The sequence below is a fragment of the Pseudorca crassidens genome, chromosome 9 (assembly GCF_039906515.1).
Source record: "Pseudorca crassidens isolate mPseCra1 chromosome 9, mPseCra1.hap1, whole genome shotgun sequence".
Classification (NCBI taxonomy): Eukaryota; Metazoa; Chordata; class Mammalia; order Artiodactyla; family Delphinidae; genus Pseudorca; species Pseudorca crassidens.
The window spans coordinates 8,224,907-8,249,017 of NC_090304.1; the positions used below are offsets into that span (position 1 = coordinate 8,224,907).

At 58.3% G+C, this 24,111-nt stretch overlaps 3 protein-coding genes and 1 long non-coding RNA gene across 12 annotated transcripts; 1 reads left to right on the top strand and 3 right to left on the bottom strand.

The window, feature by feature from the left end:
• Window positions 1-65: 65 nt before the first annotated feature.
• KCNK4 (potassium two pore domain channel subfamily K member 4) lies at window positions 66-7,276 on the bottom strand. Its single transcript, XM_067748558.1, has 7 exons — window positions 7,179-7,276; window positions 5,695-5,960; window positions 2,591-2,714; window positions 2,305-2,465; window positions 1,926-2,112; window positions 1,290-1,429; window positions 66-609 (listed from the first exon to the last, which is right to left on the bottom strand). Coding segments are annotated over exons 1-7 (1,284 nt in total). The 5' UTR covers window positions 7,180-7,276; the 3' UTR covers window positions 66-204.
• Window positions 7,277-9,294: 2,018 nt separating this feature from the next.
• On the bottom strand, window positions 9,295-13,264 carry GPR137 (G protein-coupled receptor 137). Of its 3 annotated transcripts, XM_067748567.1 has the most exons (8): window positions 13,127-13,264; window positions 11,644-12,015; window positions 11,511-11,560; window positions 10,560-10,785; window positions 10,296-10,445; window positions 10,042-10,170; window positions 9,815-9,930; window positions 9,295-9,522 (listed from the first exon to the last, which is right to left on the bottom strand). In XM_067748567.1, the coding sequence occupies exons 2-8, from the start codon at window positions 11,998-12,000 to the stop codon at window positions 9,363-9,365; spliced, it is 1,188 nt and encodes a 395-aa protein (XP_067604668.1). In that variant the 5' UTR covers window positions 12,001-12,015; window positions 13,127-13,264; the 3' UTR covers window positions 9,295-9,362. The 3 variants fall into 3 exon arrangements, with proteins under 3 accessions (XP_067604668.1, XP_067604670.1, XP_067604669.1); XM_067748569.1 differs by lacking the exon at window positions 13,127-13,264 and having other exon boundaries at window positions 9,828-9,930; window positions 11,644-13,107; XM_067748568.1 differs by lacking the exon at window positions 13,127-13,264 and having other exon boundaries at window positions 10,662-10,785; window positions 11,644-13,105.
• A 241-nt stretch (window positions 13,265-13,505) lies between these two features.
• BAD (BCL2 associated agonist of cell death) lies at window positions 13,506-23,984 on the top strand. Of its 5 annotated transcripts, none has more exons than XM_067748575.1 (4): window positions 13,506-13,642; window positions 14,117-14,311; window positions 22,716-22,909; window positions 23,479-23,984. In XM_067748575.1, the coding sequence occupies exons 2-4, from the start codon at window positions 14,125-14,127 to the stop codon at window positions 23,602-23,604; spliced, it is 507 nt and encodes a 168-aa protein (XP_067604676.1). In that variant the 5' UTR covers window positions 13,506-13,642; window positions 14,117-14,124; the 3' UTR covers window positions 23,605-23,984. The 5 variants fall into 5 exon arrangements, with proteins under 5 accessions (XP_067604676.1, XP_067604671.1, XP_067604675.1 ...); XM_067748570.1 differs by lacking the exon at window positions 13,506-13,642 and adding an exon at window positions 13,724-13,835; XM_067748574.1 differs by lacking the exon at window positions 13,506-13,642 and adding an exon at window positions 13,778-13,882.
• On the bottom strand, window positions 17,116-22,841 carry LOC137230049 (uncharacterized). Of its 3 annotated transcripts, XR_010945983.1 has the most exons (4): window positions 22,705-22,841; window positions 21,722-22,028; window positions 20,594-20,800; window positions 17,116-18,348 (listed from the first exon to the last, which is right to left on the bottom strand). It is a non-coding gene; the product is annotated as an uncharacterized lncRNA (long non-coding RNA). The 3 variants fall into 3 exon arrangements; XR_010945982.1 differs by lacking the exon at window positions 21,722-22,028 and having other exon boundaries at window positions 22,705-22,834; XR_010945984.1 differs by lacking the exon at window positions 21,722-22,028 and having other exon boundaries at window positions 20,594-20,833; window positions 22,705-22,828.
• Window positions 23,985-24,111: the final 127 nt, after the last annotated feature.

The following is a 24,111-nucleotide window of genomic DNA, read 5'->3' on the forward strand; positions in this document are numbered from 1 at the left end:
CGAGACAGAAAGCCTTGGGGTTCTGGAAATGGATGAAGTGAGGAGGGGGCCAGGAGCAGAGAGTGGCAGACAAGCAAGCCGTAGCCTCCTCCCCAGGTTTCAGCCAGGTCGGTCGAGAGAGGGCTCTTTGGTTAAACAAGCAGAGCATGCCGGGGAGAGAGCAAGAACGGAGCCCTTGGAGAGGCCCGGGCAGGGGTCTTGCCCCTACGCGGGCACGCCTTTGTCCCGGGGGCGCCCCGGGCCGCGGGGCCGCGCGGGCTTCCTGGGGGTGTTGAGGGGGCGGCGGCTGCCCCGTGGAGCGCGGGGCAGTGCGCAGCCGCGCTCGCTCTGCGTGTCCGAGGACTCGTCGATGAAGGCCAGATTCTCGCTGGGGTAGTCCAGCGCGGAGGCCGTGGGCGGGGTGGGCGGCGTGGGCGGAGAGGGTGGCTCGGTCTTCTCCGGGGCCGCAGGGGATAGGGGTCTGCTGGCGGGCTGCGCTGGGCACGGCGGTGGAAGCAGGGGTGGCCGCTCCTTCTCCGGCGGCGGTGGTGCCGTGGGCCCGACTCGCTGGGTCACCCGCGCGGTCACCGTGCCGGTCCAGCTGGCAGCCTGCGCCGTGAGGCCGCCCATCTGCGCGGGGAGGAAAGGCAGTCCTCGACCGGGGCTCCTCGACCGTCTCCGCAACCCCGGGAGCCTGCCCCTTCACCAGTCAGGCATTGCCCCTCTTTTCCGCCTCGTCTTCCTGCCTCAGGAGTGGGAAAAGGCCGGAGGAGGGAAAAGCTCATCACCCAGCCACATGCTCTCCCCTCCTCCATCTGCGCGGAAGTGCCCTTTTCTCCAGAAGAAAGGACCGACCGGACTTTATTTCAGCTCTCCCTCCCGTGCCCCCAGAGACCTTTGCGCCTCCCCCCTCTCCACGGCCGGGAGCAAGGAGTGGGGCTACAAAATATTTAGAACAATAAATAAAAATACAACAACAAATAAAATTTTAGTGTAAGTATGTCCCATGCAATATTTGGGACATTTATACTCAAATATTATTTGCAACTTATCCAAAATTCACATCAACCGGGCTTCCTTTATCTTTATTTGCTAAATCTGGTAACCTTATCCATGAGAGTAGAGATGGAGTCACCTGCAAACCTGTCAGAGTTTATCGCTTTGTTCCCGGCCGGTGCGCACTGGGGCTCCCTCAGTCCCTGCCTTGGGGAGCCCACACTCTGGAAGGGAGGCAGACTAGTCAACCTGCTGCTGGTGAGCAGCGCAGCAGCGCCAGGGCGCAGGCGCGGTGTCGACGCAGGGGCGCCTACCTCTGCCCGAGTGCGGCGGGACACTACTCGCAGCCAGTTCCCGATGGTGGTGAGCACTGAAGCGAAGTAGGCCAGGCCGAGTAGAATCCAGAACCACACCAGCGGCTGGTAGGCTGCAGAGTTCTGGTTGGGGCTGGCTCCTGGGACGCCACGGGGAGGGCAGAAAGAAGTTGATTGTGAGACACGCCTTGAGCCTGTGAGTCTCTGGTTCACTGCCCCTCTTCCCAACTCGTTGAGAGGATCCGCCCTCCCCAGGACAGTGGGTGTGGGCTAGAGTGCGCGAATGGATGCAAGAAGATGAGTGGGAGTGACTTGAAGGTGTGCAAGAGAAGAGTAAGTGGGGTGCTCACGTGCAAGAATGTGAGCATGTGTGAGGGGTGCACGTGTACAAGAATGTGGCACGTGTGAAGGGGTCACTTAATATGTGTGAGCACGCGTGGGGTGTAAGTGGGCATGAGGTGTTGGTGCATCCCTGGAAAAATGTGAGGGTGCATTCAGTGAGTGGATGTAGGGATTGGAGCAAGCACGTGTGAGCGCACAAGCGCCCTGTGGAACCTGGAGGGAGAGGCAAGATTGCAGAGCCCCTGGGCAGGAATAAAATGGGTAGGGAAGTGCAACCCAAGAAAGTGGCCTCACCGGCCACATAGTCCCCGAAGCCCACCGTGGTGAGCGTCACCACGACGAAGTAGATGGCCTCCAGCTTGCTCCAGCCCTCCACATAGCAGAAAACGAACGTGGGCGTGAGAACGAAGAGCAGGCAGCCGATCAGCAGAAAGAGCACCGCCGATAGAATTCGCACCAGTTCTGGTGGCACCTGCCACTTCTGCAGGGAGGGCAGTAGGCAGGGCCGAGGAGTCACCAAAACCTCCAACTCTCACACCCCACAACCCTCTTCTGGGAGCCCGTGTCCGAGGTTCGCGCGATTCAGGCGCCCCCCGCTCACGTGCCGGGTGGGTATGTAGGGAAGTGTATCCCGAGCACAACGCAAGGGCGCGCAGGGTGTGGAGCAGCTCACCAGGAAGATGGCTTCGATGTGACCAATGCCGCGGCGTAGGGAGGAGCCCAGCCGGTCCCCGACCCCTGCCAGCAGTATCCCGAACAGCGGGATCCCCACCAGTGCGTAAAAGATGCAGAAGAGGCGGCCAGCATCTGTGCGCAGGGCCGCGTTGCCATAGCCTGGGCAGAGGGGTCGTGCAGCAGCTCTAGGGGTTGCCTGGCACCCCCCTACCTCCCCCTGCGCCTTCGCCTGTGAGAAAGCCCAGCACCCCGTGCCCCCTCCCATGACCAGTCCCCTCCCCCACCGATGGTGGTGATGATGGTGCCTGAGAAAAAGAAGGCGCTGCCCAGGTCCCAGGCTGAGTGGTTGCTGTTCCTGGTTGAGTTGGTGTCAGGGTTTGCACCCCCTCCCAGGGCATCAGCCACCTCCTGCAGGACAAGATGCAGAAGGAGGAACCTCAGTCCTTCCCTCCCGTCCTAGCCAACCCCCTGGCCATCCAGTCTCCAAGGTGTTTCCCTCCTTACCCCTCCCACCTCTCCCCTGCCCTCTGGTCTCCCTGAAGGCAATCCCTTACAGCAGACATTGCAAACTGGAGAGCCCAATTTTGTTTGACCAACACATTGTTTTAGAGACATTTGAATTATCGGCCCCTTAATTTCATATAACAGATTTCCAGTTTTACAGTGGTCAGGAGCACAGACTCTGGGACCAGACTGCCTGGGTTCAAATCTTGGTGCTAGGTGAAGTTGAGCATCAATTTCTGCATCTATCATTTGGGGATGGTGATAATAGTACCTACCTCGTAGAGTTATTGTGAAAAGTTAAAGCACTCACATCAAAGCAAGCACTGTGTGTTTGTGAAATTAGTCCCCATGTAGAGATCATGCCCAGTGAGTTCCAGCTTTCCACAGACCCCACCAGTCCCACCGCCCCTTTGGAAGCTGAGTTTGAGTCCCTTGCCTTCGAAAATCTGATGAAAGTTAGGGACCCTCCCTCCAGGAAGGTTCACATACCAATAAATTTTGCATCCAGTTTTAGGAGGGTCATGGATACACAAACCCCTGCCCACCCTGCTGAAGTCCAAACCAAACCCTGTGCTACATAGTAGGTGATCAATAAACATGATTAAATTAATGAAATGGCCATGTGTCTGCCCCTCTTGCCAACCAGTCTGCCTCTCCCTCGGAGGCGGAGTCTGTGTTTTGAGAGTGCCTGCCGTAAGTGATGGAGGTCAGAGCATATAGAGGAGGGGGTGCAGAGGGGCCCTTCCCCAAGGAGCACAGAGCTAAGACACAAGTGGTGTGAGGGAGGGCAGAAACCACCTTCTTTCTCTCTGACTGCAAGACCTCATTAGCAAGACACATTCCAAATTAATCTTCCTAAAGTGACGGCCCAGAATCTCCGTTGTTCCCTGCTATCTGCAGAGTAGAGTCCAAACTCCCCAGCCCAGCCTGTAAGCCCCTTCTCAGTCCGGTCCCACCCTCCCTTTCCCCAGTCTTCACTCCTGGGACCCCCATTTTGGAATTCAAGTTACAGTGACCTTTTCCCCCGATTTTCTGAGATGATTCCATTTCCTGAAATAATTGTTTAATACAGCCAAGAAGTGAAAGGTATGATTAAAAGTGGTTTAATTTTATTCTGCAACACTTTTCCAAGAAATTCACTACTTAGGGGAAAAAAATCCTTTGTCATTCTGTGTGTTCTAATTTTTGCTTCAAATGACTAGGCATCTGTTAAATCCAAGAACTGCAAAACACTCTGAGCTTTCCAGCCTCCACGCCTTTGCCCATGCTGTTCCTCTGCCTGGGAGTCTCTTTCAACCCAATCACACATCCCTAAATTCTAGCCATCTCACCTGCTTCATTTCAATTACCAGCTCTTCCCAAAGGCCCCTGGCATCTCCCTCCTTGCCCCCAGCACCTAGCCCGGGGCCCAGCATACAACAGGCATTCAACAAAGAAGGAAGTCATGAAAGCTCCTTTTCTACTAAATCCTACAGTGAACTTTCCATGGATTTGTCCCTTCACCTAGATGTAACATCCTCTAGGGTAGAGCCTGCATCTGTTCCACCCCAATATCAATTTCCCTGCTCACCCTATGGTGTACAGCACAGCACCTAGCACACAGTAGGTGCATAATTGCTGCATGACTATTTATGGAAGAGAAATAAAGCAGCTGTTGCCCTCCTTGCTTGGTTCTGCCCTTCCTTTTCTTCTTCTTCTTCTTCGTCATCTTTTTTTTTTTTTTTTTTTAATCCAGGAAAAAAGGAATTCCTTTGTGAAGATAAAATAGGTCAGATTCCCTCCCTCCTCCTGCCCTGTGGTCTGGCCAGGCCCTCTCCTACCCAGGCCTCTCGGAGCTTTGCTGGGCATTCTGGAGGTGTCAGAGACAATGTCAAGCTGCCTGTGTCCTGGACCCACCCCATCCTCATCTCTGCTCCAGGTCCTGCCACCTTGGGAATCAGCTGGAACACCGAGGCTCCATGTTGATGGCTCCTCCCTCCAAAAGAAGGGGCAGGAAATAGGGGTGCCTTTCAATAAAATAATAAACATGAATGTATTAAAGTTAAATGTTACTTTATTTTTTTTTAATATGACAGTGGCTCAGAAATCAGAGACAGTGCAGCAGAGGTGCGTGCCTGACAGTAGCCCAGAAGGCTGCAACCCACACTTTCTTTAGTCATTGGTCCAAAGTTGACCCATCCCTGACTCGCCCTCCCTCTAGCCTCCGCATCATAAGCAGGTGTCCTGGTGGGAAGATGTGCTCAACCTGGCATCCATGATGGCATGGACCAGCTTGGGGGATCCTGAAATCCTCCGAAATCATCAGTACATGTTTATATGTGCACTTTTCTGGAGGTAGCGGGTGGGGAAGTGTTCACAGTGTTCTTGGGTTTCTCTGAGGCATCTGTGACTTCAAAGAAGCATAGGAACTAGTGTAGGGTTGCCAGATTTAGCAAATAAAAATACTGCACGGGACATATTTATATTTTAAAAGTATTCATTCTTTAGCTGAAATTTACATTTAACTGAGTGTTCCAGACTTCATCTGGCAACCCTAAACCAGTGAGTTAGACCTGAGAAAATGTAACATATCTCATCTGCTACAGCCATGTATTCATTTCTTCCTTCATGCGTTCCTTCATTCAACCACTATCACACACGGAAGGAGCCATTTTAGGAAGATAACCCAATGCCAGGCACAGCAAGGAAAACAAATGCCGCCCTGGCCGCCATATTGAAAACACAGAGACCTGGATCCCAGCCTCTGCCCTGCACCCCCCAGCGGCACCCTGCCTTCAGGGGTGCGGGTCTGGAAGCAGCTCTCCAGCACAGGGTCCCAGTGGCATGCAGCTAGTGTCAGGGGGTCACGGGTGACTGCTGAAGGAGCTCTCCCCCACCCACGCACCTTGATGAAGAGCCCCAGGTCCTGGTCGCTCACACATGGATGGGCCCTCAGGAACTTCTCTCGGACCTCCCCCAGCTCCCTTTGGGCCTGCTGCTCATGGGGCTGTTCCAGGGCCTGGAACACCAGGGCACCGGACACCAAGTAGAGCAGGACCACAGCCAACAGTGCCAGTAGTGTGGTGCTGCGCATGGCGCGCCCAGAGGCCCGGCCAATTCCACGGCCCGTCTGGGGAGGCCGGGCAGGGGGCTCCTGGGGAGCTGCAGTCACTGTGGGCAGAACCAGGGATGCTGGGATCAATAACCTGACCTGACACCCCTACACCCTCCTCCAACCCCTACACACCCAATGGTCTTGGAGCCCCCAGCCCTACTACCCACAGACGTCTTTCTCCTCACATCCCTCTGGCCGGACACTTGGTACCAGGACACACCCAGTCCCCCCACCTCTGTCCTCCCCCTTACCTCCACTGCCCGGCCCTCAGCCCCTGTCCAGGGACTCCAGGGTGTGAGAAGATAAGAGGGCACCGGGAAGGAGTGGAAGGGGGAAAGAGAGACCGAGCCTGCCGAGGGAGAGGCAGGACGAGCGAGGAAATGCTGGGGGCGTGGAGGGGGCCTGGGGAACCCGCCTTCCAGCTGGAGGCTGAGTGGGCACAGAGGACTGTGCAGGGCGGGGACGGGGGTGGCGGGTCCCGGCTCGTCCGCTGAGGCTGCGGCAGCATCTTCGCGGTTTCTCCCTCCCCCCCTAACTCTCCTCGCTCCTCTTCTAGACGCGATGGACCGGGCGGGGAGCCTCCAGGGTCCTCCAGCGCCCCGCTGGGCTTTCGAGGAACCCTGGGGCGGGTCTGGATCGCTGCGCAGAGGCGAGGCAGGGCGGAGGGGAAGGGAGGGTACTGGGTTCCGGGAAGCAGCGCGGTGGGGGCGACCAGGGCCGGACCAGTGCAGCATCCCCTGGACAGCTGTCAGCCCCCGGGACAGAGGGGGGCGGCGCCCTCGCGCACACACGCGGGCACAAAGACCCGCGCGCCCACGCTCCACCCTGCGGCTCCAGGCGGCGCCTCTGCCCGGGCTGCACGCACACACACACTCCACCTGCACACTCCCCGGCCTCTCGGGCACACCGGACGCTCAGGGCCGCGCGCGCCGGGCCAAGGCCCCCAGAGGCCCACACACTTGTGTGCACACACTCACATACACACATACCCAGACCGCGGGGCCACCGCGCAGCGCCCACTGCCCAGACACCGCACCCCCGCCACTCGCTCCCACGGCCTCCCCGCGTCTTCACGCCGACGCCTCGGAGCGTGACGGGCGGCGGCTGGATGCGCGGCCGCAGAACTCCCAGAGGCGCCCACGAACGGGGAGGTGGGCGCCTCTGCCGGCCGGTCGCCCCCTGCGCGCCCCAGCCCCGGAGCCCGGCCGGCGCCCTTCGCCGCCCCGCACTCCCTCTCCGCGCCAGCGCGCCCGCCCTCTCCGCCCCACACTCACTGTCTGCCCCGCTGCGGCTGCGGCTGCGGCTGCGGCCCGGGCTCCGGCACGGCCTCGCCGGTGCCTGCCGGCTGGGCCGCGGAGGCGGCGGCAGCGGCAGCGGCAGGGGCGGAGCGGGCGGCCGCCGGTGCTGGGACCCCCTCCCGCCGCCAGAAGCCCCCCTCCTCCCTCATTTAACCCCTCCAGCGCCGCGCTTCCCTCTGCTGTGCCTCGCCCTCGCCTCCGGCGCAGCTCTCCGCAGACCCTTACCTGCGGCTGCCCAGCCCCCCAATCCTGGCCGGTCCCGGGAGATGAGTGGCAGAGGAGCCCGGGAGGGGTCGCCGTTGGGTCAGGCCTGGAGTCTCAGACCGGGGCCCTGGTTCTGCCCTGTTGGCCAGCCAGCGTGGCCAGCGGCACGGCCCCAACTTGGACATCAGCCGGCTCACCTCTTCGGACAGGCTCCACTCTAATCTCCCAGCATCTTCCAGGCCCACTACCAGGTGGGAAGGGCCCTCAGCTCCCCGCCCCGAGGGACAGCCTGGCCCTTGGGCTCTGCACTCATGAGGGAGGAGACCCCAGGGGACAAAGGGGTGGGGGATCCCCTGGGGCAACCTGTAATTGGCCGAGGTAGGGTTGGGACCAAGCTCTGGGAAATCAAGGTGGGGCACCTCCTGCATCCCCATCTTTTGTTCCTCACTTCCATGCCCATCCCCCAGCCAGGAGCTGGTGCCAGCACTCCCTCCCCCACTGTCTGAACAGCAGGGCCCTGGCAGGTCCTGGAACTCATCTCCTCTCTGCTCTTACCCATTTCTTTACAACTCGGATCTTGCCAAAGACCCTCCTCTTGCCTGGGGGCCTCAGCCTTCACGTGGGTGGTTTTAAGCATGGGCTCTAAGGCTGGCCATCCTCTACCAGTAGGGGGCCTAGACAGGTTACCGAACTCTCCCCACCTCCCAGTCCCCACTTACAGAAAAGAAAAGGGATGACTCTCCCCTCAGGCTGCTGTTCTGAGCATTAAAGTGGTTGGCATTTGTAAATGCTGGAAACAGAGCCTGGCACTCACAACTAAGTGCCCTACAAATGTTGGCAATTTTCCTTTCAACAAAAAGTGTTGGTCCAGTTTTGAGCCGACTCTCTGAGTCTCAGATGCGGCCTGCTGCTTACGAGAGCCCCAGGTGAAGGGTTTCAAGACAGGCTCCGTGCTAGGCCCCAGGAACTCCCAGGAGCTGGAACAATTGGCCACACACATGGGCAGGAGACAGACCCTCTGATAAATGACTCCCGGCCGAGGGACAGATGACATCTGTAAGGGCTGTGACTACAGAGGGCAGTGGCTGCACTATTAGGGACAGTCAGGGAAGGGGCCCCCCAGGACCACCAGGCAGGCTGTGTCGGGGCAGACCAACCATCTGGCCAAATCCACACCTGCTAGGGAGATGGGGGCTGCTTGGTTACTGGCCAGCTCCTCCTCCGCAGGCCTTGGACTAACTCCTGGACCTGAAGGCCAGGTTGGGCATAATGACAGGGAAACAGGGTCTCTAGAAATCCCTACCCACTAAGGGTAACAGGCATAGGAGCCATGCAATCACTGTGCCAAGGGACCCGGGAGGGGGGGACACAGTTCCCTGACCTGGAGATGGTAGGCTTCATAAAGGAGGTGAAATTTGAAGATCTTGAGGAAAGAATAGAAATTATTCAAGCGGCGAGGGGACTGGAGTGGTCTCTCTTCTGGTCTCTCTTCCCCTCAGACTGCAGGCTCCTCCGTCTCCTCACCCACCAGCCTCGGGGGAGATAAATGGCCCCTGCCCAGCCCAGCAGCCCCCCTCAAGGGCCGGTGTCTGATCGGCCTTAGACCAAACAGGCAACGGTGTGAGAAACACAAGCAGACAACTGACAGACAGTGAATAGACTCGGGGCACACACTGTTTATTGAGTGGCAGGCGCAGGAGAGGTAGCTGGCTCTGGTGTGGAAGCAGAGGTGGTAGATCATGCCAGGCTGCTATGAGCCTCTGGCAGCCAGGGCCATGCCCCCCATCCTCGGGGACAGCACAAGCTCACTACAACAGGAGTAGCAAGGAGCCGGCCTGGGAAAGAGGCAGCCACAGCCCCCGGGATCCCGGGCAAGAAGCGGCAGATGAACTTGGCACAGGGGTCTGGGGTGGGAGGGACTGGGGTCTGGGTGTTCTGCGGGGAGATGAAGGGGGATCACGTCTGTGGGGTAGAGTAGAGACTGTGATGGTGGCTGCCTGGTCCCAGAACCTGGGAGAAGAGCAGAGGAGTGGTCCGCGTCTGGCTGCCCCCGCACCAGCCTGGCTCCCGCCCGATGGCACCGTACCAGCTGCTGGAGCCTAGGCTGCCTGACATGCTGCAGGCAGAGAAACAGGCTCAGTCCCACGGCAGTCACTAGGACCACAGTCGCAAGAGTTGGGGGAGGGAGAGACACCTGGAAGAGCCCAGTGACCCAGACCTCTCTGACTATGGCAAACTTCATCTTGGAGGGAGAGGTGGAGGCTTCAGCAATAGCAAACCACAGGGGACCTCACCTGGTACAGATCGTGGCACGGGTGGGGGTGTGGGAAGGCCCAGCTGTAGGTCCCCATGGCTCAGTGGGGCAACCCGGGAGCCCAGGGCTCCTGAGGTGGAACCGGGACTCCTACCTGGTGCTCTCACCCCGGCTGTGCTCCCAAGAGCAGCCCTCATCCTCGCAGTGTGCCCGGTCGAAGAAGTAGGAACGGGAGCCAAAGACCTGCCCGTTGAGGATGCGGCTGGTGCTCTGGGGGAGGGAGCCGCCATTGATGCTTCCTCCTGCCCCCCACTGCCCTCCCCCAACCCCCAGAACCCAGCCCAGGTACCCCCAGTGCCGCCCCTCTCCACTGGCCCTCACCAGGTCCTGCGGGGGCCGGTGCACCCGGAAGAAGCCCACCAGCAGGGTGGTGGGCAGCAGCTCCCACACAAAGAGGATGAGGCCAAACACCAGGTAGCCTTTGTTCCCCAGGTCGTTCACCAGGTCCGCCTGTGGGGAGGCAGGGGCTGTGCCAACCTGCAGTCGTGCCAATGGGGCACCCAGACAGGGCCCAGGCCAGCTTGGGGCCAAGAGCCACAGCTACTGAGGAGGCGGCAGACGTGCCGAATGCCCACCTGATCAGAGACGTTGTACCAGTCATAATCGAAGGCGTCCAGCCGGCTCCGGGGGGCCAAGGCCAGGGCCGCCAGGTTGTAGCAGGCCCGGCTGGCATAGAGCAGAACCATGGCGCCACCCATCGCAGCTGCCTGGCACACGCTGGTCCCCTGGCACAGATGACAACAGAGGATCCTTAGGGAGGGTAGGCTCCGGCTTTCTCTCTACTCTGAAGACCCCAAACACCCCACAGGACACTCAGGCATCAGCCCTTGTGGCCCTACCTTGGCCTCCAGGTAGATGCTGGTGGAGGGAGCCCGCCGGGCGACAAGGCAGAGGCAGGCGGCAAGAGAGAGTGCGCAGATAACAAACAGGGAGTCGCTCACCAGGACGCGCACCAGCAGGAGGGCCCAGGGCTGTGCCCGGCGCCGGCGGGACAGCACTGCACACAGCACATTCACCAGCAGAAAGAGCAGCGAGGCCCCCACGAAGGCCCCTCGGACAGCCAGCCTGCGGCCCACAACACGGTCAGCCCCAGAAGACCACCCTTGGCGCTCCCCAACCACCCAGCCTCTCCCAGGAGACCCCGGTGTCCATCAGAACCTCAGGTCATCCAGTCTGAACCCTGCTCCTCTAGTTTTACAGATGAGGAAACTGAAGCTAAAGGGGTCAGAAGATGACTGACGGCTGTGGTACAGCAGAAAGAGCACTGGATTGGGAGTCAGGAATCTGGGTTTAAGCCCTGGCTGTGCCTCCTGCGAGGTGTGTGATCATGAACATGTTGCTTTACCTTGCTGGGCCTCAGTGTCGTCGCCTCTCAAATGGGGCTAATAACAGCTTCACAGGTAAGTTGTAAAAATTAAAGATGTTTGTGAAAGCTCTTAATAAACTGTGAGATGTTATACAAATGACAAGAGTATCACTGCCCAAGGTCACCCAGAAGTGCCCTTTGGCTTTGGAGTTTCCAAGGGCTGGAGCCTCCAACTCTTCCTCCATCATGGATGACATTGGTACCCTCTCCCTTCACAGTATGTCAACTGTTTCTATTATAGTTGTCCTTCACATATGCAATGCCCCTGCTGAGCCATCTGCACCAGATGCCTAACTCTTCCAAGCTTTTCACAAATATTCTGGGTTGTCCTCGCCTCAGACCTACCAGGGAGGAAGGAATGGACACCGGGCTTCTCCCTGCCCCTGACCTGGAGGCTGAACCCACCAGTGTCCCGAGTACTTACAAGCCTCGGCTCATCTCTGGCCGACGCTTTGCCTTGGCCTTGAACACCACCTGGGAGCAGAGATGCCCATCATTCTTTGGGGCCCTTGGGGCTTGCCACCCCATTGCCCGCCCCCACCCGTCACCATGGTTACCTGGGCAAAGTAGAGGTTCATAAGCGTCAGTGTGAAGAACTGGAGGCAGACAGGACAGCAGTAGAGAAGCCAGAAGGGCAGTGGCCCCAGACGGTTGGCTCGGGGTGTATCTCGAAAGTAGAAGGAGAAGAGGGTGGTACGCAAGGCAGCCCAGAGCAGACAGAGTGCCAGGAACACCGTCTGATAGCTGAGACGCTTGTGCCCATACAGGAGCACCAGCCAGAGCTGGGCATAGACGGAGAAGAAGAGCAGGGCGTACAGAGTGGTGTAGGCCGCAGTCAGCCCCAGGGTCACGGCGGGCGGCAGCGCAGGCACCAGCCCAGCAGCAGGCACCAGGCCAGACAGGTTACTCTCCATGTCAGGGAGGGAGGCCTGAATCCCGGAGACAGAGATGGAGGGGTTGGCAGGGGGCCAGGGAAATAAATACGGAGGGGTGGGAGTTGTAGGGTGCAGAGACAGAGATGGGGAGCTCAGGGGGAAAGAAGTTGTGGCTGGCCAGGCCCTCCCCCCCTGAATAGAGGGACCCTTGCCTTTGCGGGGCACAGGCAACCTGGGCCCCTCACTCAGGGGTGTGGAAGGACAGCCTTTCCTCTCCAGGGCAGAGGGGGATGGGAGCACTGCTCTCTGGGCCAGCCTCAGAGCCGGGGGTGGGGAGAGGGGTGGAGGTGCAGAGTCTGAAGAAGAGGGGTCCCTGGTCTTGGTCGCTGGAGTCGTCCTGGCAGGAGGGGGAGAGCCGGCCAACGCCAGTCTGCTCAGGGTAGCGGCCGCTGCTGGGGACGCTCAACGCCTGGCTCTCCCCCTCCCCAAACTGGGGGACTCTTTCCCCTCCAACAATCCGGATGGGGAGGGCCTCTGCCTTCCGTTCTCGGGATTCCGGACGCTGCCCCCACCCCACCCCCCACTGCGTCTACTCCCCAGCCGCGGGGGGCGGGAGGAGGCCGACGCCGGGTCCTCAGGCCGCCGATGGGTAGCCGGCTCCGGTCGCTGGGACGCGGGGCTCCGGCTCCCCGGCTCCCGCTGCTCCGCCCCCTCCTGCGCCTGCGCGGCCGCCGTTCGCTACGCAAATTGCTCAGAGTCTGGCCCCTGCTACGCAGAACCGCGCCGCGCCCGGCGCGGAACCGTTCGAGAATTGGCGCGACTTGCGCCGCCGGCGGGCGTCAGGGGTTACAAGAGGCGGCGAGCGACCGTGACGCTCGGGCTGCGCCGCGTCCGGCCAGTGCCCGGGTGGGCACTGCCCGGGGCCAGCTGCCCTTGCTTCTTTGGGGGGCCGGCAGTTCCCATACTTCTCTTCCCCATCCTCAAATCGAGATCATGCCGCCCGACCCGGGGCGGTAACGACTTCCCTTCACCCGGTCTCTGAACGAAACTTCCGCCCTCAGCCAAGATGGCCTCCGGGGCCCGCCCCCGGGCTTTATCCCGCCTGGCCCCGCAGCCCGCGCTAGCCGGCCCGCGCACTCCCTGGCCGGCGGCGATTCCCGCTCACCTGGCCCGCCGTCTGCCAGGCGCGAGGCTCCGCGAGTCCTATGGTCACCCTTACAGGGGCCCCTGTCCCTTCTGCGCCGGGGCAGTCATCCTGCCAGGGCGGAGGCTCCCTCTCTTATCTCGAGTGCTCCCGAGTTGGCGCGGGGAGTGGCGCCCCTGATGCGGGCGGTGCGAGGTTTCCACCGCGGGAAGAAGGGAGGGGGACTTCCCGAGCCGGCCACCCGGTTCTGACGGAGCAGTGACAACAACAGTTGCATCCGACGGCTGAGCTTCAATTAAGGCTTTGCAAAGTGCCTTCACCCACAGTAATCACCACTCAGTTTACAAGGATCACCGACTCCTGAGGGAGGTGTCATTATCCCCATTATACAGGGGTGGGAATTAAGGCCCAGAGGGCCTGAAGGACTCGTCAGCAGGAGCTGGCCCCCAGATGGGGACTCCAAAGAACCCCTCATCTGCTCCCACACACGCCCAAGGCATAAGGAAGTCGGGAGCTGAGCATCCGGAGACGTAGAAGGTACCCAGGAGGAAGGTGGTGGGCGGGGCCCGGGCCGTTAGTAGCCTCGCCTGCTGGCCAGTTAGTGACATTTCGAGAGCTGATTGGGCCGTGTCGGTGACAGTTCCCGTTGCCCAGGCAACTAGGGCCGGGCTCCCTCGGTGCTAGAGGGACGCGGCGGGCCCGGGTCAGGGGCCTCGAGATCGGGCTTGGGGTGAGACCTGTGGGCCGTCACCACGGGCGGGTCTGGCCGAGGCCTGGGTAGGGGCCTGGGGCTGCCGTACCGCCCCAGGGCTCTGAGAGATTTAGATCCTGGGTGGGTAGGTTGAGCTTCCTGCTGTGCCAGACTCAACGGACAGATGGGGGCCTGGGAGGCAGGGTGGACCTGGGGTTCTGAGGTGGGAGAGGGAGCCAGGGATGCCTGCGCCCCCCCCCCACCGCCGGCCCCCGTTAGCCCCAGCTGTGCCCTAACCACCTACCATCTTACCCCCGCAGCCCAGAGCATGTTCCAGATCCCAGAGTTTGAGCAGAGTGAGCAGGAAGACTCCAGCCCTGCAGATAGGGGCCTGGGCCCCAGCCCCACAGGGGACAGGCCCCCAGGTCCCAGCAAGCACCAGCAAACGGCCCCAGGCCTCCTGGGGGAAGCTGGTCACCAGCAGGGGCAGCCAGCCAGCAGCAGCCACCATGGAGGTAGGCACCCCTGCCCCAAAAACAACCACCTGGCCTCCAGCCCAGTAGCTCCCTGCACCCCAGCCACATCCACACTCACTGCGTGGCTTTGAGCAAGTCCCTAACCTCTCTGCACCTCAGCTTCCTCCTCGGTAAAACAGAGCAATTAGTCACCACCAACGTAGTGCTGTGGGGATGATTAGGAATACCTAAGAAGCAATTATAGAGCTGGTGCTTGGTAAGTGGTCAAAGTACGCAGCTCTTAGCTTAGGGCCAGGACAGAATCACTGAGAGGCAACTTAGGTCACACTTGCTTGGCATTTCCTTGGGGCTAGAAGACTTGGTGGTGCCCTGCCCCAGGCTAGCACTTTCCCTGAGATCCCGGGATCCAGCCTTCCAGCCCCAGCTATGTTCTTTCCAGCCCTGTGGCTCACACGCGGGTTGTCCTTGCCAGTTGCCAGGGCCAGGTGACCCCAAGAGGCAGACAGCCCTACCAGGCAGCGGGTCTGTGTGGGGCTGGGGAAGCATCGGCTGTCCTCCACATCTACTGAGGGGGACCCAGCGCTGAGATGGAAGGATGGGCCCTGGAGGGCAGTGGCCATTTCTCAGTAGTCCCCACCTCCCCAGTGGCCAGCACAAGCCTTGGCACCTGGAACAACCACAGAGCTCTTCTGAAAACAAAACTCATGTCCCTCACCTGTGGAAGCCGAATTGACGCCCTCCCATTTTCAGGAGCAGGAAGGCTTATTAAGACCCCCTCCCCAGGGAATTCCCTGGCAGTCCATTGGTTAGGACTCAGTGCTGTCACTACCTAGGACCCGGGTTCAATCCCTGGTCAGGGAACTAGGATCCTGCAAGCCATGCGGCGCAGCCAAAAAAAAAAGAAACAAACAAACAAAAAGGTTGGTATTCAGTTATTAGTCAGGGATATAATCTCTAATACAAAACAAAACAAAAAACCCTCCCTACCCCACTGTCTGTCACACTGAACTCCGCAGGTTTTCTTTAACTTCCAGATTTTTTTTTTTTTTTTTTTTGTGGTACGCGGGCCTCTCACTGTTATGGCATCTCCCGTTGTAGAACACAGGCTCCGGACGCGCAGGCTCAGCGGCCATGGCTCATGGGCCCAGCCGCTCCGCGGCATGTGGGATCTTCCCGGACCGGGGCACAAACCCGCGTCCCCCGCATCGGCAGGCGGACTCTCAACCACTGCGCCACCAGGGAAGCCCAACTTCCAGATTTTTGCACTTGCTGTTTTTCTGCTTGAAACAGCTTTCTGCCCCCGCCCCCCACCCGGCTGTCCCTTCCCATCTTCTGTGTCAAGTGCTGAATGTATGTTCCAGCTGCCAGGGGTTCATCAGTGACCAGAAGAGAGAAACCCTTGCCCTTGTGGTTGCCCACATTCTAGTAGGTGGAGGGAGACAAACCATAAACAAAGAAACAAAGCAGTGAGTGATATAATGCGTTAGAAGATGATGCACTACATGACACACTCTTGACTTTCTCATTGGAATCCAGAGTACTGGGGGGCCGGGGGAGTGATTTTAACTGAGGTGGTCAGGGTGGGCCTTGGTAAGAAGCAACATTTCAGCAAAGGCTAGAATCATTGAGGGGTGAGCCAGGCAGAGGTCTCTGGGAAGACAGATGCAGGCAGAGACCTGCAGGCGGAGGGAAGGGCACATGCAAAGGCCCTGAGGTCAGGACACAGTTCAGGCCAGTGAGGGGAGGGAGGTTGGAGAGTTAAGGGAGGGGGAGGGGCCGATGGACAGGGCCTTGAAGGCCCAGGTGAGGACTCTGGCTTTCACTTTGAGTGAAAACCTAGAGGGCTTTGATCTTATTTGGACCTCGAGAGAATCACCAGGGCCCCTGTGTTGAGCCGGGTCTGCATTGGGCAGAGGCAGGGGCGGTGCCACAGGGGAGGATGGTGATCTGTGCCAGGCTGGTGGTGGTGGAAGTGGTAAGCAGCTGGACTCTGGGTTTCTCTTGAAGGTACAGCTGGCAGGATTTGCTGGCAGACAGTTGTGGGGTATGAGGCACAGAGAAGATGGCTGCAAGGGATCTGGCCTGGGCACCTGGAAGGATGGAGTCGCTCTTAACTGAGATGGAACTGAGACGGCGTGGGGTGAGATCAGGAGCCCTGTTTGGGCCAGAGCAGGTTAGAGGTGCCTTTTGGGCATGCAGGTGGAGACTTCTAGTAGGGATAGATACCTGTAGAAGTTGGCAGTCGCTGATGTAGTGTTCTGTGGGCCCTGGGAACCAGTGTAGACAGGGGAGGAGCTGGACTGAGCCTGGGGATCCAGTCTGCAGAGGGCAGCAGGAGAGGAGGAGTCAGCACTGGGGTCTGAGAAGGAGGGAGCGGTCTGGTAAGGAGAGGGCGAGCTGAACCCGTGAGGCTCCTTCCAGGGCTGCTGGAGGAGGACTGTGAGTAGAGCACTGGACTCGACACAGGGCCAGTGCAGCTTGGGTGGCAAGTGGGGAGGGATGATAGGAAGAGGGTTGGAGGTAGAAAGGGGAGCCCACCCCCTCTCGGCAGCTGAGCTCTGGCAAAGAGGAACAGAGGAGCGGGTGGCAGCTGAAGGCCCAAGGAGGGTCAAGGAAGGGTTGTTTTATTATGTCTTTTATGATAGAAAGGGAAATGAAAAGAGCATTTGGTGGTGGGGGGCCCATGCTGCGCGGCTTGTGGGATCTTAGTTCCCCAACCAGGGATGGAACCCATGCCCCCTGCAGTGGAAGCATGGAGTCTTAACCACTGGACCACCAGGGAATTCCCAAAAGAGCATGTTTGTAAGCTGATGGAGTAATCCAGGAGCGAGGAAAATACTGGAGGATGCAGAAGAGAAGGGAAGCTTGCTGGAGAGGTGTCCCTGAGTAGGAGAGAGCAGTCTGGTGTGCAGGGGAGGGGCGGCTCAGCTAAGAGCGGTGGAGGGCAGGGGGAGATACCTCATGGGAACTAGTAGAAGTCTCTCTCATGGGTGCTTCCATTTTCTTGGTAAAAGGAAGCCAGGTCTTGAGCCAGGAGTGAGGGTTGGGAGAGGGATGGGGGCTGATGGGGAGAGAGGAGCAGGTTTGAAGTGGTTGTCTTGGCCTAGAGGATGGAGTGTGGAAGGTGTGCTGGGCAACATCTAGGGTGCCACTGGGTCTCGTGACCATGAATTTGAACTGAGGTGGCACGGCTGTGCTTTCCTCCAGCCCCACTGGCCAGTCGGCTGCCTGTGGGAACTGGCAGGGAGTTGGCCTTAACCAGACCTGTGCTGGTCTCAGCCCAGTGAGAGAGGTGGCTGGGGGCTTAGCTCGTGTGCAGTGTAGGCTGGCCAAGTGTGAGGAGTCCCAGCATCATTAGAGTTGGGGTGCCAAGGCAGGGAGCTGGGAAGGACCACTTCGGTGCCATGAATGAATGAAGACACGAGCGGCTAAGGGAGTGGCTGGGGAGAGAACGGCAGGGAGCTCCAGTAATCTCCTGCACCCACAAGGGGCCCACCCTGTGGGCGGTGGGTGCTTGAGGCCCGGAGTGGGAAGGGTGGCACAGCCCAAGAAACTAGATTTGTGGAGGAAGGAGTGAGAATGGTCTGAAGCAGCAATAAGCCAAGGGGATGCCTATCCCAGCTCCAGGTCCAGCCATGAGGAGGCCTGCAGGGGAGAAAATAGCCACCATGTAAGAGGACTGCACTGGATTCCTTAAACTTTTCTTTTTTAATTAATTAATTTTTGGCAGCATTGAGTCTGTTGCTGCGCGCAGGCTTTCTCTAGTTGCAGCGAGCGGGGGCTACTCTTCGTTGCGGTGCGCAGGCTTCTCATTACAGTGGCTTCTTCTCTTACTGTGAAGCATGGGCTCTAGGCGTGGGATTCAGTAGTTGTGGCTCGTGGGCTCAGTAGTTGTGGCTCACGGGATCTAGAGCGCAGGTTCAGTAGTTGTGGCTCATGGGCTTAGTTGCTCCGCGGCATGTGGGATCTTCCCTGACCAGGGCTCGAACCTGTGTCCCCTGCATTGGCAGGTGGATTCTTAACCACTGCGCCTCCAGGGATGCCCATCCTTAAACTTTGGACTTAGTTTTCGATGTCTAAAAAGCAAGTGATTTTTCCATAAAAGATCCGCAAGTGCCAGCGACCTGCCAGAGCCACAGGGCCACTGCCCCCTCCAGATGGGCAGGGTCCTGTCACTCTTCATAATCCCTGCCCCCACACCCCTGCTGTAGTGGACGGCGTGTGTCCCCAGGGCGGGCCTGTGGCCACCTTGTGTGCTGTGACAGCTCCATTGCATAGCCTGGTGCCTGGGGCGGCTGGTGCGTGGATGATGGAGAGGGGAGGAAGGACATGCAGTGGGAGAAGCAGCCCAGTGCCGGGCCCTGGGCCAGACTGCAGGGGTCAAGCTCAGCTCTCCCCTCTACTGGTAGCTCGAGCTTGAGCAGGTTACTTAACTCACTCTGCCTCAGTTTTCTTTGTTTTTCCTTTTTAAAAAATTGAAGTGTGGGCTTCCCTGGTGGCGCAGTGGTTGAGAGTCCGCCTGCCGATGCAGGGGACACGGGTTCGTACTTCACCATAGTAAGTGAAGTCAGAGAAAGAAAATATCACATGATATCACTTATATGTGAAACTAAAAAAAAATGATACAAATGAACTTACTTACAAAACAGAAATAGACTCACAGACATAGAAAACAAACTTACGGTTACCAAAGGGGAAAGGAGGTGGGAAGGGATAAATTAGGATTTGGGGATATTTTTTTCTTTTTGGCCGTACCACGCTCAGCTTGTGCGATCTTAGTTCCCCGATCAGGGATTAATAACCTATAATGGAAAAGAATCTGAACAGGAATATATATATGTATATGTATGTATAACTGAATCACTTTGCTGTATACCTGAAACTAACACATCATTGTAAATCGACTACACTTCAATTTTTTCTTTTCTTTTTTTTTTGTTTTTTTGTGGTACACGGGCCTCTCACTGTTGTCTCTCCCGTTGCGGAGCACAGGCTCCGGATGCGCAGGCTCAGCGGCCATGGCTCACGGGCCCAGCCGCTCCGCGGCATGTGGGATCTTCCCGGACCAGGGCTCGAACCCATGTCCCCTGCATTGGCAGGCGGATTCTTAATCACTGTGCCACCGGGGAAGTCCCAAAGAAGAATAATATTTTATTTCAGTGTCCCAAATACAATTTTGGTGGAATACAGCAATGCACAGCCATGTATATATTGTTTCTGGCTTCTTTCAAGCTATGACTGCAATGTTGAGTAGTTGTGACAGAGACTGTGTGGCCTGCAATGCCCAAAATATTTACTATGTGGCCCTTTACAGAAAACATTTGCCAGCCTCTGCTTTAGTGTTTTCTGATTTCCTCAGCTCTGAGCAAGGTGGGGGTATGTTCTCTACAGGACGGTAAGGGGCTTTTGTACCCCAAACGGCTTTGGGGACACAGGAAGCCTCGGCCAAGACACGACAGGCAGCGCACCTGCTCAGGGAGGAGTGCCACGCTGCTCTCCTGCTGGGGGCGAACAGTAAGTGCACCACCCACGTGTGGTAGAGCAGGATCCAAACCCAGCCCTGCCTGATGGCAAAGCCTCACTGCCTCAAACTGTCTGGAACATCACTGTTTTAATGAAGTGTGCAAGGATGCTCACAGAAGCATGAACATGGATGTGTCCAGCCCCATGCACGTACCCAGAAGCCCAATGGGTAAAGAACTTAAAGCCTGGTGGTGGGCCTCGGGGCACCTCCAGCCCTAGGCCCCTCCCAATTCCCCACCCCAGCCCCAGGCAGGCTCTCTGGAAGGATGGTGTGAGTGGGCAGGCCTGGGTACCCACCCATGCTCACAACCAGACAGGAGCCACGCCCATCTCTCACCCTTACCTTCCCCAAACTGGGAGAGGCCACCTCTGCCGTGCCCCGGGGCATGTAGGGGTGAGAGCTGATTGAAGGTTGGATGCATAGGGTGGGAGGGGCATATCCACTTCCCCCTGGGAGTTCACAGAAAATCCCTCAGATTTTTTTCTAGTAAACAGAAGGACACTTAAATGTTGAGCTTACACTCAGGAGTGTCATTGTGACAATGGCTGGCTTGGCGCTGCTAAATCCACGGCTTTGGTAAAAATCCCCACTCCTTAGGGTCGGCCGCTGGTGGAGCTGGCACTTACAGGAGGACCAGGGGTGCCTTCCCAGGCCTGAGGCCCCAAGGTGGCCCGTGGTGCTGCTGGCGGGAGCCGGGGGCATGAGAGTTAAGCACACAGGCACAGGAGCCAGACTGGTTGGGTTGGAATCCCAGCTCTGCCATCTACTAGCTGTGTGACCTTGGGCATGTTACTTACCCTCTCTGTGCCTTAGTTTTCTCCTCTGTAAAATGGAGACAGGGAGTAACCTCCTTCATAGGATGTGATGAGGACGTAAGGAATTGATACACACGAAGCACACTTCCAACCTGACACAGCGAGTGCTCTTCTGCTTGCTCTGATTCCTAGGCGAGGGTGCAGTGCCCCCCTGCCAATCACTCATCTTCTGACCCTTGGGCCTTGCATCTGTCAAGTGTGGAGGTGTGTGTATTCTTAGTGCTGGTAAAAGAAAATAATAGCTGATGTTTCCTAAGCATTTAAGTGACCGGGCAGGGTGTACCAGCTGTGCGACCCTGGGCAAGTTCCTAACCTCTCTGTGCTTCTACTTCCTCATGTGTGAAATAGGGAGAACTTGGCCTCTGCTTCACTGGGAAGCTGGGAGCCTGCAGGACATGAAAAATGCAGAACTGGGTGCTCTCCCTGTGTCATTTGTTCTCGTGGAGGTCCTGGGGTCTGGGGTCCATTTCACAGAGGACTACACTGAGGCCCCAAGGGATTAAAGAAAAGGTCCCAGGTCACAAAGCAGGAAGGTGGTGGTGGGGACCCCGGCCCTGCTGCCCACGCCTCACGGAACTGGTCAGCGCTCTGCAGATGGGCCTATTCTCATCAGGGGTCTTGCTGCTCTCAGCTCCTTAGCCCCCACGCCCAATCCCAGCTGCTGATTTAGCTGCCCGTTCCCCACTGCCAACTCACTCCTCAAAGGCTTTATGGTCTCCCTACCTACCTGACCTCAGGCTTTGGTGACGCCCAGGAGCTCCAACCACCCGCTTAGCCTAGGCCTTTCTGGATCCAGCCCCCTCTTCCCTTTTTGGCTTTCTCAGCCATGTGTCTGGAGATGGGACCCTTGGAGGCCCAGCAGCCCTGGAGCTGACCCACAGGCCTTTTGGGAGGGGATGAGACAGTTACCCCTGGTTTCAAGACCGGGTCTAGATCTTAGTTTCTCCAAAACGCCTCCCTGTGGACGCTGGCCCCCTGCACTTCTTCCATGCCTGTCTTTCACTCTATACTTAGTTCTGGATTTTGCTCCTGGGAGTGTTCTAGGTCTTTGCTGGACTGCGTATGGGGGTGGGGTTGGCAGGAGTTCGGGAGATGGCACACAGTACCTACCTCGGTCAAACTCAGGACACACCTCTTTGCATAATGATCCACCACGCCCTTTCAGCTTAGCACTTTCCAGCTCTTTATGTGACCCTTATGCAGTCACTGGTAGTAAGGACTACGTTTATCCCCACAGAGAGGTGAGGGCACAGGTGCAGGGAGTTGAAGGGCAGCTGGACAAGGGAAGAAGTGTAGCTCAATGGATAATCACTGGACTCTGGATTCCAACAAACCTCTAGGGACTTCTAGCCTCAGAGCTTCACAGCTGTGGGACCCTGCGCAAGTCTTAACCTCTCTTAAGCCTCTGTCTTCTCATCTGCAAAGTGGAAGCAATGTTAGTACTCACCTCCCAGGATGGTTAGGAGGATAATGAAGTAATGCCCAGGGCCTACTAGCACACAGCAAGTGCTCCCTAAGTATTACCTAAAGTCAACAGACCTTTCTGGACAATTTCTCCAAAGTGGGTGTTGTGAGAGGTACAGACACGCTGCTGACAGGCTCTTGTTCTCTGGGGGCCTAAGGTCTCCTGTAGGCCACAGCAGTGAAACAAATGGACCCCAGCAGGTCAGCTGCAGGTCGCCTGGCTGGGGCGACCTCCTCATCCAGGGGACTGGCTTCCTCTGCGGGGGAATGGGGCTGAGGAAAGAGCTACCGGCCCAGGGGGTTGCTGGGAAGCCCCAGCATCATGCACTCGCAGCTCTAACTACTAGTTCTTATGCCCTTATTTTGTGCCAGGCACAGAGGAAAATCATTTTATACACTAAGGGCCTGGCCCATTATTGGGGCTCAATTAAGATTTGTGGGATTAGTGAGAAGTTAATTCGAATCTTCACAAAAGCCCCATGAGTTTCCCTTAGGAGGGAACTGGGGCTCTGAGAGGTAGAGTGATGTGCACGCAAAGACCACAGCGGGCCGACGGAGCTAATGCTGAGGGCTTCGGCAGAGCTGGGGCCACAGAGGAGTTGAGATTCACGTCGTCCCCACCCCCTGACCTTCTCTGCAGGCACTGGGGCTGTGGAGACCCGGAGTCGCCACAGCTTCTACTCCGCGGGGACGGAGGATGAAGAAGGGATGGAGGAGGAGGAGCCCAGCCCCTTCCGGGGCCGCTCGAGCTCGGCGCCCCCCAACCTCTGGGCTGCACAGCGATATGGCCGCGAGCTCCGGAGGATGAGCGACGAGTTCCACGGCTCCTTCAAGGTGAGCTCCGGCCGGGGCGCACAAGGCACCGTAGTCCCGGAGCATGCCGGGACCTATACTCCCGGGGCTCCTCCCACTGGGCTGTCCCATTCGAGTCCCACTGCATGTCGGGATTTGCGGTCTCGGGACTCCTCCCTCCAGCCTGTCCTTTCCCGAGTCCCAGGGCATTTCGGGATCTATAACTCAGACCCCGCTCCAGAAGGCCCAGGCTCCTGGGTTCCCCAAATCCTTTGAGCGCGGGGCATGCTGGCATCTGTGCTCCTGACCGACCTCTTTCGGATATCCGGGTTCCTGGACCTCAATTTCGGAACCCCTTCTTTAATTTTCGAATTACGGTCCCATCTTCCAGGTGCCAGATCTCCAGCTCTGGCGCTTACAGGGTCCTAGGCATCCTCTCTTCCCGCCCCCGGCATGGAGGGTCTGGGATCTCGGTACAGGGCCTGCTGGCACTATTGTCTTTATCTCCCCCGTGATCTCACTTGGCGGTGGGATTCCGGAAGCGGAGGGGCCAGGCTCGAGGTGCCAGGATAAGCTAATTCACATAACCCTTTCCTCCTCCCACCCCGAAGGGACTTCCTCGCCCGAACAGCGCGGGCACAGCGGCGCAGATGCGACAAAGCCCCAGCTGGACGCGCTTCCTTCAGTCCTGGTGGAACCGGAACTTGGGGAGAGGAGGCCCCGCCCCCTCCCAGTGACCTTCTGTCCCACATCCCGAATCTCCGAACCGCTGCTGGCGGCCATCTTGGGAGTGGGCGGAAGTCTTTTCTGCAGGCCTTATGCAAAAGGAGGCTGTTTCGTCCCTTTCAGAAGGAGGCGGTCTGACCCAGAGCCCAATTCCCTTCCGGTGTGTGCGAGGACCGCGGAGGGGCTCGGCCCCCGTCGGAAGTCTTGAAGTTTTTCCGCCCTTAGGTGCTGGAAATGGCCCTGTGACCCCGCCCCCGGCACTGGGCTGCCACAGTCGCCTTCGCCAGTTGCGAGCCGGAATTAACCCTAACTTCGCCAGAACCCTTTCCTCCGCGGTAACGCTGCGGGCCGATGCTCGCTAGAAATGTGGTAATAAAGCCCGCGTCTGTGCCGTGGAGTCTCCTATGTCCGTCGCTTGGGGCTTCGCGGGCAGGGGGAGCGGTAGCACTGACAGAGTTTCAAAAGATGCCCTCGTTTTATATATAAGGGAAATTGAGGCTGTTTCTGAGTGACATCAT

Excerpts from the sequence above, each read along its gene's own strand:
- KCNK4 (XM_067748558.1), bottom strand. Across the intron at positions 2,715-5,694 it reads ACCTGGGGCTCTTCATCAAG|GAGGTGGCTGATGCCCTGGG; the intron begins GTGCGTGGGTGG and ends CTTGTCCTGCAG. Across the intron at positions 610-1,289 it reads CCCGCCGCACTCGGGCAGAG|ATGGGCGGCCTCACGGCGCA; the intron begins GTAGGCGCCCCT and ends CTCCCCGCGCAG.
- GPR137 (XM_067748567.1), bottom strand. The coding sequence starts at position 12,000 with ATGGAGAGTAACCTGTCTGGCCTGGTGCCTGCTGCTGGGCTGGTGCCT. Across the intron at positions 10,786-11,510 it reads CCAGAGATGAGCCGAGGCTT|GCTGGCTGTCCGAGGGGCCT; the intron begins GTAAGTACTCGG and ends TGTGGGCCGCAG. Across the intron at positions 9,523-9,814 it reads AGCCGGGGTGAGAGCACCAG|CATGTCAGGCAGCCTAGGCT; the intron begins GTAGGAGTCCCG and ends CTCTGCCTGCAG.
- BAD (XM_067748575.1), top strand. The coding sequence starts at position 14,125 with ATGTTCCAGATCCCAGAGTTTGAGCAGAGTGAGCAGGAAGACTCCAGC. Across the intron at positions 14,312-22,715 it reads CAGCAGCAGCCACCATGGAG|GCACTGGGGCTGTGGAGACC; the intron begins GTAGGCACCCCT and ends CCTTCTCTGCAG. Across the intron at positions 22,910-23,478 it reads AGTTCCACGGCTCCTTCAAG|GGACTTCCTCGCCCGAACAG; the intron begins GTGAGCTCCGGC and ends CCCACCCCGAAG.